This window comes from Stegodyphus dumicola, chromosome 6 (genome assembly GCF_044657685.1).
Source record: "Stegodyphus dumicola isolate Sdum_Otavi_A_Nest chromosome 6, ASM4465768v1".
Taxonomy (NCBI): domain Eukaryota; kingdom Metazoa; phylum Arthropoda; class Arachnida; order Araneae; family Eresidae; genus Stegodyphus; species Stegodyphus dumicola.
The window spans coordinates 222704548-222721602 of record NC_140773.1 but is presented as its reverse complement, the minus strand read 5'-3'; the positions used below and the strand labels follow the sequence as shown (position 1 = coordinate 222721602).

The 17055-nt window shown below is 35.4% G+C and overlaps 1 protein-coding gene across 4 annotated transcripts in view; it reads left to right on the top strand.

Moving 5' to 3' along the window:
• The window catches only part of LOC118192573 (tudor domain-containing protein 5-like), a 113850-nt gene that overhangs the window by 32304 nt on the left and 64491 nt on the right, over positions 1 to 17055 (top strand). For all 4 annotated transcript variants that reach the window (XM_035363568.2, XM_035363565.2, XM_035363566.2 and 1 more), the window contains exons 5-6: positions 9794 to 9938; positions 13417 to 13553. In XM_035363568.2, coding sequence (XP_035219459.2) covers positions 9794 to 9938; positions 13417 to 13553 — 282 coding nt within the window. The remainder of the gene's footprint in view (positions 1 to 9793; positions 9939 to 13416; positions 13554 to 17055) is intronic.

Here is a 17055-nt window from a genome sequence, read left to right as displayed (position 1 = left end):
TAGTAAATGCTCTATTGTAAGGCTCAGATTTGGACGAGTTGAATGCAATGGGATTTATTTCAGAGTGCTGCTTGATAGAGAGAAATGCAGGTGAATAGTTTCTGCTGGAAGAAACGGCAGCAAATGTCTCACCGATAGTATTCGCAATGTCTTCTATGGAGCTAATCACTCGGCCATCTTTTTCCAAAAAGGAAAGTGAGTGGTCTTTATATATTCCGCATGCTTTTCGAACTCTTTCCCAAACCCGCTTACTAGGCGTAGAGGATGTAATTGATGACACATAGGAAATCCAAAAATTCCTTTGGCTCTGCCTCCTTACTTTTCGTGCGTTTGCTTTGGCTCTTTTAAATGCAATGAGGTTTCGCAGAGTAGGATATCTACGAAAAATACCCCATGCATTTTTCTGTTTTTTCAGTGCTTCACGACAATCGCGATTCCACCACGGTTTCGAATATTTCAGTATTTTTCCTGATGTTCTAGAAATGGAAAGCATAGCTGCCTCAATAATAGTATTTGTAACAGCTTCAACAGCATCATCGATATGCGCATCTTCTACCATTTCATCTGTGAGCTCTGCAATGGAAGAGAAGAGTTCCCAGTCTGCCCTATCGAGTATGAATCGAGGGGATCTCGACATGGGGTTTGCTCCTCTTCGTGCAAGAGATATAAAAATGGGATAGTGATCGCTGTTGTAAAGATCATTTCCCACACTAAAAGTGCAAAATGGCAGCAGAGATGATGAACAGATGGCAAGGTCGAGAGCGTGGAATGTCCTTGAAGGCTCATGGAAGTAAGTATTCTGCCCATTATTCAAGAGACAAAGGCTATGATCTTCGATCATCTGCTCAATTTGTCTTCCACGGCAATTTGTATCTTTACTACCCCAGAGCGGACTATGGCCGTTAAAATCTCCTATTATTATGAAAGGCTCAGGCAGCTGCTCTAAAAGATCATTTAAATCTTTCTGATCAATGTGCTCATTTGGAGGCAAATACAAAGAAACAAATGAAACAACAATATCAAAATTTATTTGAGTAGCGACAACTTGGAGGGATGTCGTCAAAGAAAGAACATTTGAGGGATAATCCAGTGAGGACAGGAGACCTACACCTCCACTGGCGCGTTCACCTGCAAAGTTATCCTTCCTGACGAAAGAAAACCTCCGAAGTTTTGCCTGTTGTTCTGGTTTTAGATTTGTTTCCTGTATTGCGAAGCATACAGGATGATACACATTAATTATAGATTTGATGTCTAGCAAATTTCGGTGGAAACCGCGACAGTTCCATGACACGAGGGTGGCCATTATGAATGGTTTTTGTTTTTCGTGGAAGTAGGTGCCTGGGAACTTCCAGACCCTCTTCCACTTCCATAAAGTCTGAATCCGCAGATTCAGAAATCATCTCATCAAGAGAGCTATTGCTGCGACTTCTATTTTTATTTGATGTTTTTTGTGTGGCAATTTTGGGCTTACTTTGAATAACTGTTTCTTTTTTTTGTACTATATGGGTTGCATTTTCTTTTTTCTTGTTGAATGTAGACGATTGGGTTTTATTTGGTAGGGTCTGTGTGCCTATTGAAGTTTGGGTGGCAACTGTACGAGATGATTTAACAGCACTGGCGTATGATGTATTTGGTCGAAGCTGTGTGCTCTGGACTAGTCTTCTGGCTTCGGCGTAAGAGATGTTCCTTGTAACTTTTGTAGTCTGGATTTCTTTTTCTGATTTCCACTTTGGGCACAAGCGAGAAAATGCTGGGTGGTCATCCTTGCAATTTATACACAAAGGCGCAGCGGTACAATTATCAGAATCGTGGCCAATCTGTGAGCATCGGGCGCATGTGAGGCTGCCATGACAAGACGTCTTAGAATGGCCGAAACGCTGGCATTGGAAACATCGCATAGGGTTTGGAATATAAGGTCTTACAGGAATATTTAGATATCCGGCCTTAATATTCTTAGGCAGATCAGGCGTGTTGAAGGTAAGGATCACGTGTTTCGTGTCTATCAACTTACCTTCTTTACGCATCTTGATCCGCCTTGCACCGCAGACATTTTGTTCGGATAGCTCAGAAGCGATCTCTTCTTCAGAAACATACAGAAGGTCGAATTCTGAAATTACACCCCGACAATAGTTGAGTGACTTATGTGGTGGTACAGTGACATTCGCTTGCCCAAGTTTAGTGATCTGAAGTAAAGAAGCAGACTGGGTGGCTGAGGTTGTATCAATAAGCAAGTCTCCGGAGCAGAGACGCTTTATATTTCTCGGCTCACCAATACAAGACTGGATGTATTTGTTTATTACGAAAGGAGACATCTTATGCATTTCGCCAGAAGGACTAGAGATGACTAGGAAACGGGGACTATTGTTATGATTTTTCTCATTTGTATCTGTACGTACTTTTTTTGCAGTAGACTTTTCAGAACTAGGTTGAGTGAGTGGTTTAGAAGTAGATGTTTCAGAAATAGGTTGAATGACTGGTTTAGCAGTAGATGTTTCAGAACTAGGTTGAGTGACTGGTTTAGCAGTAGACGTTTTAGAACTAGGTTGAGTGACTGGTTTAGCTGTAGACGTTTCAGAACTAGATTGAATGACTGGAGTGACTTGAGTGACTGGAGTTACCTCGAAATCTTTAATTAAGTAGATATGAGAAGAAGCCATAGTGAAAGAATAAAGATTCGGGTCCGACGGCCCCGCCCACCATGGAGCCCAACAAGGGAACACAGATTCCTGTGTTAGGGCTAGCCGGACCTATACACAAACTGAAGACCCACAGTCGGCTTTCCCGAAAGCAGGTACTCCCGAGAGCTTGACCCCAAGCCACTGACACAAGGACTAGTGACCAGCCGATTGACACCCGTGAGGACGACTAAGGTGCCTCCCGTTTAGCTGAAGCAGAGGCCAAAATAGTGTGTTGGGGACAGTACCTCGCCCCTCAACTACCAGGACCCTCCTTTCCAGCGACACCGGTCTCCACGCACGGCAAACACGTGGGCAGTTTTCTCGCCACTCAAAGACTAGACACAAGGGCTGTTCCAGTCTCTCGTGACGAGCCCCAAACTCCGTAGAGAGAAACCACGAGGGAGAAGAGAAGGGGAAAAGTTCCAGCAAAGAGGAGAGGAGACGGAAAAGAGGATAGATCACTGGGGCTCCAGGATCGTGACACTCGTCTCACCAAGAAGATGATCCCCTGAAGGGCTAGGGTACCTCGGGATTGCCACACCTGTACTCACAAAAGTGAGCCCCCTGAGGGATGTTTCTCAAGAGTAGGTGTAATATGGGACAAAGAAGCTAAATCATATATCGTCAAACGTCATTAATCCGGACCTCAGAGCTACAAACTTTCCGCGCATGCGTCAATGCATAATGCGCTCACGCATGCCCGTTTAATGTATAACGGACGGTATAAGCTAAGCTAAAATGATCTAATTATCTATTTCAGTTAATGTTGCAGATTGCGTTGTTCCTTAATCTTCGAATTGGATCTGGCTTATTATTTTTTGCAGACTGTTAGAGCAATTTTATAAAAGTAAGCTTGAACTTTCGATTATGTTAAATAGAATTCCCAATGCTGGAGCTGCCAAAGGATGTGCAAAGTGAAAGCATGTTTCGATGTCCATTAAACAAAAAGTGGAACTGCTGCAAAAAAGGGATAAAAGCATGAAGAAAGTGACAGAGAGGTGATTTGTTTCTCTAACCATTCCGAAATCTGTTTATCTATTTCACACTGCTCTGCAGAAGGGGGGGGACGTCACTGCGCACAATGAACTGGAAGTTGATCTGTCAGCACTATCCTCATCTTCAAGGCAGATGTTTTTATTGTATTCGGCTTATAATTCCTCACTAAATGTAGTGTTTCATCTCGATGTACTCCGATATAATTTAAATCAATTTCCTCTTCATTATAAATATCACGAATACACATCAAATAGTTTTCTGGTTACAATTTTCTAATTTCGACTATGTGTAATGTATGCTTTACGCTTGTGCGCGTTGAAAGAAATGTTTAATAAAGTAAACAAATAAATATTAAGCTTTTTTTTGTGTAAATTTTGATACCCTTTAGATCATAATTGCTCTTTATTTCATAAATTACAGTTTCATATTTTTAATTTTATAATTTCTGCATGCCATCTTACCAGATTTAAACTGATGATCTGTAATCCGGAATTGCCGAAGTCCCGATGAGTCCGCATTAAAGACTTTTGACTGTATAAAACGTTTCAAAGAACTGGACGCCATTTTGCAACAAAAAGTGCTGTGCACTTTGAACATAAACCTCTATCCTTTGAAACCTTCACTTAAGTGCTGTCATCAATTGAATTGAAGCCAAAATAAACTTCTCGCGATATGTATTCGGGTATAACAATACGATGCACTCTAAAAAAGATTATCCCGAGTCATATTCAGACGCGACATTTTGGAACACCAGTGTCCTGAAAAGTTGTTAATTGATTTTGCCATAAGTTAATGTGGGAAAGGCAACAGCCATTTTCAGAGTGGTGGTGCATTAAGAATTCCATGAAAGAGGAGTCAATCAATAAAATTAATAAAGAAAGAAATATCCATAATAACTTAACTTTTCAATTCTGCCACCAATTTTGATGGAGTCCACCTGTGGGGGGGAATGGTTCTAAGGGTTTCTCACCCCTCTTCCGCAACCACCAACCATCCAAGAGGACTTTCGGCTTTCCACGTATTTAGAGCGTTCCCATGCCGCATGGACACTATACATTTACAAAGATCTATGCCTTCTCTGGAATTCAAGCCCAGGCTCTTTGACACGGCAGTCAGCAATGCTAACCTTTACACCGTTTGGGTGGCACTACTGCCGTTGATGGTTAAATCGAAGCTATTGCTGTGGCTATTCAACAGCTGTCGATTTGTAGCCACTCCGTAAATGCGGTCAGATTTCAAAAGTGCATTTCAAGTTCTTTTGAATAATCAAAACAGTTCCCAAAGAATTTTAGACTGTAGGCTTTGTTTAAGTTAGAACAACAGTCTACACAGAATTTCTTTCCACTGGATTCCAGCCCACTGTGGAATTATGGGAAATGAAAAAGCTGATACATTGGCTAAGAAAGGAACTTTCATAATGAAACATATTAATCGATCGTTTTCATTTTAAATGACTAATTGTTTGTTAACCTAGAAAATTCTTAAGCAGGATATGATTCAGCGTGCTATGGGTAAGACTTTGAGGATTCTGGAGACAGAGACAATTTTCATGCCCAGTTTTCCAAGAAAGACAGCTATACCTCTATTTAGATGTCTTGACCGAACATGACTGTTTACGAGATCACCTTTGTAGAATTAGAGTGGTGGACTTCCCAAACTGTATTTTATGCGATGCCAATCAGCCTATGATATGTGAATATTTAAATAATTGTATTGCATTTTCTCGATATGAGGACATTGTTAGAAAGTACTAGAGAACCCGTGAACTGATGTCTTAAGTGCTAATGTTTGGCATTTGTAAAATAAATAAATTTCCTTAAAAAAGTCAAAAATTTTGTCAATGGTAGCATAACATTTTTTGACGTATCAGCGACTGAGTGTTTATTAAAGTTGCCACCATGTGTGTCTTTGGTGAAATTATGGTGACTAATATCTGGGAGTTAATAAGTTGCATATTCAGATTTGGCAATCTCTATCATTTTTGACGAGTACCTGTGGTATTTCTCTATGTGCAACTCTTGTTTGAGGAAATGTTAAAAAATACATGATGAATATCAGAATCGGCAAAAGCTGGAATTATTTGTGAATGTTAATAAAATGCACTTTTTGGTGGAATATTAAAGAAATATTTTTTTGAAAAAATTTAATTGTGATAGGCCATTATTTATTCATTATATATTATGCCAAATTATTTTTGTGCTTTGAATTTTTTGTGTAATATTGTATAAATGAATCTGTTTTCAGCAGTATTGTTTACTGTAGACATTTTTCTGTTTATCGGTTTGCTGCTCAGCTAGTTTAGTGATTACTGACACTGACTGCCATGCTAATGGACTCAGGTTCGAATCCCGGGGAAGGCATGTTTATTTGTAAGTGTGTAGTATGTAGGCAGCAAGGGGCATTCAAAATATACGCTGAGCCGAAAACCCTTTCGAGAGCTTGGTGGGAGACCCTTGTAGTGGCTAGTAATGCTGACTGCTGTACACCTTGCACACAAAAAAAGGGGGGGGACAGTTCTACATCTCCCATTCCACTGGACCGATTGTCGAAATTTTACTTGCATTTTCCATGTCTCAAAAGTGCAACTTTGGATATATACAGTCAAATACCTGAAATCCGCTTTGCCTCTCAAAATATAAACATTCAGTTTATAGGTTCTGGAAACCGCAATATTAAGTACGAAATATCGAAGGAAAAATACTTACCGAATGATGATGTCATAATTACCGAATAATAATGAGTCATAACGGAAATACCAAATTATTGACATCGTGATAAAAGTTTTCCCCCTCTAATCTGCACCGAGGTAAAAAAAAGCAGACAATTCACTCAACTCTTCTTTCAAGTTCAAGATTCACATTGTTGTATTTTCTGAGCTTTGTTATTTCACAAGATTATTTAGTGCTGCCTCTTTTTTAATCCGGATGTTTTTTGGATATTAAGATTTAAAAATATTTTAAATTTCAGTCCTTTTTAATACAATGACAGATAAGATACGTGCTCATGATTTTACTACTTGCAACGTCGAAAAATGTAAACACGCTGCATTGACGGTAATGCAAAAAGGGCAAATTCTGCAAAAGATGGAGGCAGGTGCTACTCCTCGGTTTATAGTAGAATCGTATAGAATTGTAACACGATTATGGAAAAATAAAGAAAAGCTGTTGAAATTTTACAGCAACAGTGATTCTAACACTGGAATCCCAAACCGGAAATCTTTGCATGGGGCAAAATCGGCAAATGTCGATACTGTGTACATATAATACAATGAATAATATATAATTAATTTATATATGTAATGAAATAATTTAATATAATAAGTTATTGCAATAATGTATATAATAATTTAATTAAATGTGTCTAATACACCTTATTTATTTTGTACTTTTAGCCCGAATATTATGATTTATCTTTCTGTCCTGAAGTCCCTAAAATCCGCACAACCTCTGGTCCCAAGCTTTGCGGATTTCTGGACTTCTACTGTATTACATTTATATATAGCATTGTTCTAACATAGGTATTGTGACATAAAATCGGACGTCTGAAGTAACATATCAATTTTTTTTTCCATATTTCAGTTCTATGGCTCAAATTATGTCATTAAATTTTGTAATTTTTGGGGAGAAATATATGAAGAAAGTAAAAAATTTATCTTGGTGCAATTTTTTTAGTTTGCACCAAGAATAACTAATTCTTTTGGTGAACTTCTTAATTTATAGGAACGTATTTCCTTTTCTTTTTTCATTGCACACATGGGAAAAGGGTCATCGTTCATACATTCAAATAACTTTAACAAGTGTGTTAAACCACATTTGGCATTATTATTGCTTATAATGAATATGCCAAATTTCAAAATGCGCCAATATGTAAATTCACGTAAATTTATTGCCTGATATAAAGGCAACAATTCACAGTATACAACTCCTTTGTAGTCCTACTACATGCAAACCATTACTTTCTGGTAATGGGTGCCCTCTTGATGTTACTAAAGAGGTTTCAGATGCCAAAACTTGAGCAAACATATTCTGCTGTATGGCGTATCCATACACCATAGCAGTGTACTTAGCAAGTTTTCTTCAAATGATCATGTTTGGTACTTTTTGGAATATTTATTCTATCTGATAATTTCTGAACTGTATAACTGATAGTTCCTAAACATTTCAGCCATAGCTTTTTTAATATGATCTTGTTTACAGAGGCTTGTTTTATGAAGCAGGCATCATTTTTAAGCCTGAAATTTCCATACTTCCTTAACCCTTTCGACCCGACTTTTGCATGATTAAAATTTAACTATGAAAAGTACAGTGGATGGATAAAAATATGGAAACACCTTGTGAAATGCATGTTTGAAAAGAAAGATTGATTTTAATGAAATATATAGGTGGCGCTGGCGTTTTTGACTACTGACGCCACCTATACAACTTCGTAAATGTGCTAAACAGTTCAGTTGTTGTCGGAGTACTGTTATGTGAGGTTGTCATTGCATTATGTCAGAGTTAACAGACTTCGAACGTGGGCAAATTGTTGGAGCATGTATGGTAGGTGCTTCCGTAAGCAAGGTAGCCAAGGTGTTTAGTGTTTCAAGAGGTACTGTATCGAAGATTTATTCCGCATATTTGAAAAGCGGAAAAACATCATCTGCTAAATCACAGCGCGGACGAAAGTGTGTCCTGAGTGATCGCGACAGACGATCATTAAGGGCAATTGTGACGAAAAATAAGAAGACCACAGCTGCAAAAGTTACTGCTGAAGTGAATGTTGTGTTACCGAACCCTGTGAGTACCAAAACAATTAGAAGGGAGCTTCACAAACAGGGAATTGCTGGCCGTGCTGCAATTGAGAAGCCACTCATCAGTGATGCTAATGCCCGTAACTGGAAAAGGTGGTGTTTAAGTCATAAAGCCTGGACTATAGAGCAGTGGAAGCGAGTAATATGGTCTGACGAGTCTTCTTTCACATTGTTTCCAACTTCTGGCCGAATTTACGTCTGGAGAACGACATCTTAAGCCTATAATACAGACTGCTTGTTGCCAAGAGTGAAACATGGCAGGGGTTCTGTTATGGTTTGGGCAGCCATATCGTGGTTCTCTGCTAGCCCCATGATAACTGTGTCAGGGCACATGACTGCCAAGACTTATGTGAACATTTTGGCTGATCAAGTTCATCCCATGGTACAAACTTTGTTCCCCGATGGTGATGGTGTCTTCCAAGACGACAAAGCCCCTGTTCACACAGCTCACATTGTCCAGGACTGGTTTTCTGAGCATGAGGATGAGTAGTCCCATCTCCCCTGGCCACCACAGTCACCAGACCTGAATATTATCGAACCTTTGTGGTCTACATTGGAACACAAAGGGCGTTCTCGTTATCCACCGCCAACATCGTTATCTGAACTTGCCACTGTTTTGCAGGAAGAATGGTATAATATTCCCTTGGCAAACATACAGGAACTGTATTTATCCATTCCGAGAAGACTGCAAGCTGTTTTGGATGCCAACGGGTTTCCTACACCATGTTAAGGAAAGAAACATGTTTTTTTAAAGGTGTTTCCATATTTTTGTCCAACCCCTGTAGTTCAATTGAATGTTGACATACTAAAAGAAGTGTATTATGAGTTTAAAGTTTTTAACTTTTCCCGTTTCCTGGAAATCTCCTGGGGCAATATGTCCCAATCATTGTGTTAACTGGGTATATTTGACTCAGTCGTCTAGGATATTGTAATGATCATTGCATGTGAATAAATCACAAAGTTAAATTAAATGTACCCAATATTTTATTCTTTAAACGTCTACTTTAGTCAAGATCACTCCGTATCAGCAGTAGCAACATAATTAAAAGAAAGGATGGTTCGATTTTGAAAAACTTTTGTGATGATACAAGTATGCATTGATTGTTAATATTTATGTTGCCACAAGTCATTAGTATTTCTAGCGCAAAAGGTTTTACTTAGAATTTTAATTTCAAATACAGCAAGATGAGTTTCTTGTACTCTGGTGAATATCTGGGTTTCAGAGCTATGCATAATTATCTAATGTTAATAGAAGTATTTTTTATGTATATTCGTAAAATAATTGTGTGTGTTTTTTTAAAATTTAAATAAATGGTCTTTTTCTTTACAGGAAGTTAACCTTCTTACATTTGATCTTCATAGTCTGGGGTATCACAGTCTGGCAGATTTTATTGATGATCTTCCAGATATATTCACGAGGACATCCATTGCTGGTAGCAAAAAGGACTGGGTAATTTACCCTGCAAGTTCTCGAGGTATTCCTTAAAATATGCTTAATGTTTAGGTTAACATAATTAAATTCCAATAAGGCATGGAATTGAGAAAGAAAAATTTTTTAATTATATGAATTTTGCTAAAAATTCAGTATAGCATGCAACTGAAAAGCTTGTATAATTTCTTTAAGAAGATTGGTATAAAGAAAGATTATTTCAAGAGTCACGTCACTCTACATGCTTAAATTCAAAACACTTTAACCTTATGGAATCAACACATTGAATTTAATTCCGAAATTCCAACTTACAGCCATTTCAAATTATTCAGTAAAAAACATTACAAGGAACGAGAGCTGGTAATAGACAGAAAAAGTTAATTTTTTTCGATAATAGATACAGGAAAGTTAAACGATAATATTAATAATTACTTTCTTACTGAAAATTTCACAAAAAATATCATTACAGTCAAAAGTCGTTAATCCGGACTCGTCGGGACTTCGGCGAGTCCGGATTATCGATTTTTCCGGATTATAGATCATCAGTTTAAATCTCGTAAGATGGCATGCAGAAATTCTAAAATTAAAAATACGAAACCGTAATTTATGAAATAAAGAACAATTATGATCTAAAGAGTATCAAAATTTGCAAAAAGAAAAAGCTTAATATTTATTTGTTTACTTTATTAAACATTTCTTTCAATGTAAGTTGTTTAAGTTTTGCTTCGTTTCATGTGATAATACTTTCTCTTTAATTCTATTAAACAGATATAATTTCTTGTTCAGTTACAAAGTTCCGCTGTTCAAGTCCTATAATTGCTGTGTCGAGAACACCGACTAATTTGTCAATCGAAATTTTTTCGTTTTCAATAACCTCTGTCACTTTCTTCGCTATCGGAAGCGAATTATAATGACGAGGAACTTGTTTTAAATCATATCAAAGACTGAGCATATCGAGATGAAATACTACATTTGGTAAGGAATTATAAGCCAAATAAAATAAAAACATCTGCGCTGAAGATAAGGATAGTGCTGACAGATCAACTTCCAATTCATTACGCCCCCCCAGCAGCGTGAAATTGATAAACAGATTTCGGATTTCAAAACATACTTTCGCTTTAGATCCTTTACATATTAACAAATATATATCGGAAATTCTATTTGATATAATCGAAAGTTTAAGCTTACTTTTATAAAACTGCTCTTACAGTCTGCAAAAAATAATAAGCCGGATCCAATTCGAAAATTAAGGAACAACGCAATCATCAACATTAACTGAAATAGATAATTAGATAATTTTAGCTTATACGTCCATTATACATAAAACGCACACGCGAAAACGTATTCTGCACTTGCGCACACTCATATGCGCAGTCGTAAAAGGTCTTATGCGCACGCGTAAACGCCTATGCGCATGTGTAAACGCGGTGCATGCGCAGAAAGTTTTTAGTTTTGAGGTCCGGATTATAGATCATTCCGAATTATGGGTGTCCGAATTAACGACTTTTGACTGTACTTGGTTACATACTTGTAAGCACAAATTCTTAATGATATTTATAAAATTTGTCAAACAGCATTTTTACCGGACACAATATGATCAAAGACCTTGTTATAGATTTTTGCAATTTTAAATTCTGTACCAATAACAAATGCAATAAATATTACTGCAAAATCAACTTCCTACATCCAAACTATGACAATATTCAGTTCAGCAAAAATTTCAGAAAATGTCAACAACAATTTCCAGCTACAAAAGTACAAACCTCACCAGCTGTCAAGTATCAAAAACCTCTTAGCAAATTGCGAATTAACCACCATGATCTAGCTTCTACAGCCATTGATGCTACAAAGAGCTTTAATACAAAGACTACGTAGCCGAATTTCATAAACATTTTGTTACTGGCAATTTAACAATAGTTCAAAACAAACTTTTAAGAAATTGAATGGAAAAACGCACCAAATTTAGACCAGTACTGAAAATTGGCAAAAATCACAGTTCAAAAAGTTTCAAAAAAAAAAAAAAAAAATCTAGATGAGTTCATAGTTAAAACTAGTTTAGTAGTTATAGTAGGGAAATTAAATATTCCAAATTCTACCTTTTTGGCTTGGAAACATGAAGTGTTAGAAGAATTGAAGCAAAGAATTTGGAGGATTGAATTTAGCAGCAATTTACCAGAGAATTTTCTCAATTCTCTATTGCAAGATTTGAAACAAAAATTCGTAATTACCAAAATTGACAAAGCCAGTAATAATCTCAGCATTATTTGAAAATTTTTTATTTCTCACTAATTAATACTGAACTGAGTAATGCCATTACTTACAAACTTACCAATACACAAAAAAATATCATTGCAAAAAAAGTTAAAAGCAATAGTTTCTTATAACTACAAATTTCACAAACATCTAACTACAAATTTCACAACCATCTAGCTACAGTAGAATTTAGGAAGAGCATATAGATTAGCAAATCTATCACCACTCAAATTTAGATTTATAGGAAATGGTACAAATAACTATAAAAAGAATATATTAGATTACATATTTGCAATTAAACTTAAGAAAATCTGTATTTTAATTCATCAATTAGTTAACAAGCAACACAACTATAATTGGATTATTTATAATAATACACCAGTTCTCAACCAAATTTAAAAGTTTAGAAATCAAGAACACTAACTGCTATGACTTCTCTACCATTAAAAGAAATTTTTACTAGTTTAATGCAACTCCTACAACTTTTTCCTGACATACTTAACATCCTTTGAATTGAAAAATGGAAAACTTACCTAAATTGTGGATTATTTAATAACTACATAAATTGTGCATTATTTAATAACTACATTGAATTCAATAATAAGATCTTTCAGCAGGTGAGAGGAATACCAATGGGAGCAAACAGTTCTAAACAAATATGTAATATATTTCTTTTTGCTTGTGAATATAAATTCCAACTAAGTTTGAATAAGAATGAATTAAAGTTGAAAAAGAAGCCATATAAATCCTTCACAGTATAAGAATCTTAGTTTCCAAATAGTTCTTAAAATTCACTCATTTGGATATCTAGATGTATATCATCATCCCTTCCATTACTTTCTGTATTAGATAGAATCTGTGCCCTCTTTGTACACAAAATCAACCTTGCTACCATCCATACAGTTAGAAAATCATAGCACGATAATGCTCTCGCATCAGCTCCATTTACCTTTCTTTAAAATGTTATTCTACAATAGATAAATTACAATTCTGGGCTCAAATTATTGTCTGTGGATATACAAGTATTCAAATTTACATATCTAACAAATAATTGTTTTTCAGTGCATATTGTGTGTTTCTGTCTAAAAAATTTCAGAGTGATCAACATATTAAAATACCATACATATATTGGATATCTAGTGTTGTTTCCTTTGTTTATTCTGTAATAACTGTTGAGGTGTATTAAAAATTCTATATTGCTGAAAAATAGTCCTATGTATATTTAAACACGTGTAGCCTTAGTTTTTTCAATGGACTTTTCTGCTTAATAGATACAGCTGCTGTTGAAAATGTTAATCTGTCAAATGGCAGCATCTTTCATATTGAAAGTATTATTCTGAATACAAGGAAAATATTGCAAGGCTATCCTGAAGGCCTTACTTTAGACAATTTTCTTCATGTATATAGTGTAAGTATTATACAGTTTACATTTTTCATGTTTTCTTATGCATTGTTCTAATACTTTTTCATTTTTTGTGTTATATGTTTGTAGTCTGCAGTTGCTAATAATGTGGAAGTGTACAAAATATTATTCTAATTTAAGTTCATTATTATGTTATCATTTTTGTGTATTATATAATATATATTAAAAAATAGGGTTGAAAAGGCATTTATTGTTCATTTTAATAAATCTGTGCAGTTTCAGTGTAAAAACAGTTTTATCATTTGTTCAGACTGCTTTTTAGCTTTTCATCTAAGGCCTGTAGTAATGTTGTGTCTTCCAAGCCTGGTTTAAATGGTATGGTAATTAATGCAGGCTTAGTGAGTCTGGGTTCAAATCCAGGGTGAAGCATGGATATTTCTAATTTTAATGTCTTTGAAACTTAGGGAAATATAAAATCTTTTCAGCTGAAAGCCCCATCATGAGAATAGGAATCCCTGAATTCCATCTTCTGGTGGCCACTTGATCATTTAAGCAGAGAACCCTTAATTGTTTGATTAAATATAACTTGCATTCTTAATAAATTAATTCCAAGTCTGTCTTTTTTTCCCTATTTAATATAATATTGGAAATTGAGCATGTGCCAAGAAATTCTAAAGAACTGTACAAACATGACTAATGATTTAATTTTAAGCTATCAGCTGAAGCATTAAATATTATCTGTAATACTTTGAAAACATGGTAATAAATTTAATATGGAAAAATGGCTGCTGTTATGTAGCAGCACTCAAAACTGAATTTAGCTTTAGAATTATGTCCATTTTCCCTGGAAAAGTCATTTTTGTATTTTACTGTACATTATGAATAATATTTTGAGGCTGTGATTTCATTCATTGAATCGATACTCCATTAAAAGAAAGTAAAAAGGAATTATAATAAAGCTGGCAATCCACATAAGCAGTCAAAATAAAAACGGGCATTCCACCCTAGATAAAATAAAAATAAAAACCCATTCCACCTTTTTAAAATTCTGAACAGAAACTAAAAATACAGTCTTGCCATATCATGAAAAATAACTTATAATGAAAAAGTGCATTTGCACAACTGCTTGGTTTTGGGCAACATCTCTGTTCCTGGCTCCAACCAAACAGTTAGAGCCACTGTCGACATTGTCTGGCTCCAGCCGTTTGATTTATGGAGAGTGGAACATAAATCAAAATACAAATACAATACAAAGGAGCTAAACAACAATATACTTAGTACAATTATATAATAATAATTATAATAAGAAATAATCATAAGGTGAAGGTTTTACAGTTGTCTACCACATTTAATTTCAGTATCTTAATCAGGAACCTTAATGTCTTTACTATCATAAACGTTAACTTGCCTTTTTGTTCAGATGAGAACAATCTGTCGTCTTCCAACCCTTCTAAAGGATACCATCGTGTGTTGTTTTCACCTTTGCAGCTTTAACTCTTTGTGTCCCATATAATCATTCCCTACAAACGTCTCTCACAACCTGGTGTCCCACCCATGCATCACCAGAGAATGAGCTTAAGGAAGGGGTGATGCATATATGCATTTTAAGCTGAACCATGTTAGACCACTAGGTGGCATCCTGTGTCTATAACTTTTGAACTGAACATACTTTTAGGATTCTGACCTTCACTTTCATCACATTCTGCCTAACATTGGTGTCGGCTGTTGTGAGGGAGGAGGGAAAGCGTAATGTACAGAACTCAGCTCTTTAACTTACCACATGGTATAAACATTAACATTTCTGATATCACTTTGAATTCTTTTCTTTTAAATATGATTCTATTACACTTTGGGTTGCTTTTGTCACTTATATTGCATGCTTCCCGTTATTTTGGACAGCCTTAACTTCAGTTTATTATGGCAACCAGGAGTTATTTAGGAGAGAAAAAATCTACTTGCATGATAAATGAGCCAGTTAGTGACATTGATGAGATTGATGATTTATTTCCTTAAGAGTTAGAGAGTGATGATTCTAATGATCCTGATATGGACATTGTCAGAGACTGAGCTCACTGAGCACCTGCCTTCCACTTCCCATGAAAGATTTTTTTTGCTTCTTGTAAATACTCTTTCTTGTATTTTTAAAATTAATTTTGAAGTTTATTAATGTGTTGTATCACTTAAAACTTAATAACACTTTGATTAGTGCTTCTGAAAATTCTTTCTCAAAATAAGCAATTTTTTATGCATTTTCATGTAAAGTAAAGGAAAAAGATTATTAAATGATAATTTTAACATCTATGACAGCTTAAATAATAATTTAAAATGGTATCAAAAGTTATAATGTTAGGACGTAAACATTTTTCTGCAATTTTTTTTTTTTTCCCTAAAATTAGGCTTAGCGACATAAAGGCCCCGTCCTGTGGGATGATTCCTTTGAACTCGTATTCATCCAGAAGGAACAGCTTAAACAAAGGCACACTATCTCAAAAGGGATAATGTTATTATATTCGATAATTCGTTCAGTTCAATAACTTGGACCAAATGGCCAGTCAAACCTAAATCAAATAAAACAAGCTTCAGGCAGTCCACCTCAGTAGGAAAACTTTTTTTCACGATGATCAGAAGGTAAAAATATAGGATACATGGAATTATCTGTATCTTCTCATTGTAAGAATTTTGTCTTCAGTCTCATTAGATATTTTTCACCAATGGAAACAAAGAGTTTAAAAACTTCGATTTTTGTAGATTCTTTCTTTACAACAAACAAAAGCCTTTTCTCGGCTTTTCTATTCCTGAACATACAATTCTTTCAGTGTGTGACCTGGATTTGTAGAATTCTGAAAGAATTACTGTAACTAAGCTGTCAATCGAATAATTTGCTTCATTAGAAACCTTCTTCTACATTTATCTGAATCTCAGAAACAGTCCAATTTTTTTCAGACTGTTTAGGCCATGGTGGGGCCTTTCACTATCTAGATCTAAGCAAAACTTCTGCAGAACAACTTAAACAACTTCTAGAAGGGAGTTCAGCCAGATTATTATCTTGCAGGGATATGCTGCCATTGCTTCTCTGATGTTAAACCTCATATTTCCTTCACTTGATTATTAACAAAGGGTTCTGCTATGATCCTCTTTCTTTATCGATGATGAAACAGTCCAGCAGGTGCTCGGAATTGTTAGTCCACAGCTTCTTTAACATAAATGGTCCAATGAAACAATCCAGTAATAATTACCAAAATTTTCAACTTAGTATTCCTAATATTTTTACATTTCTGAAAATAATTCTTTAATCTTAGAAATATTCAATGAAATTCATTTACAGTTTTGAATAAATTCCAATTTTTCACTGTAACATCATCAGAAAGTTTAAATAACTGCCATCTGTATTTTACTGAATTCATAGAAATAATCCAGTAGAAACTGTTAATAAAGTTACATACTAAGCAGCCCTTTAGAATGCTTTAATTTACTAGAACATTTTTGTGGCTGTGAAATAATAACTTGACGTAAAAAAGAAATTCTAAGCACCAAATTCATATAAAGT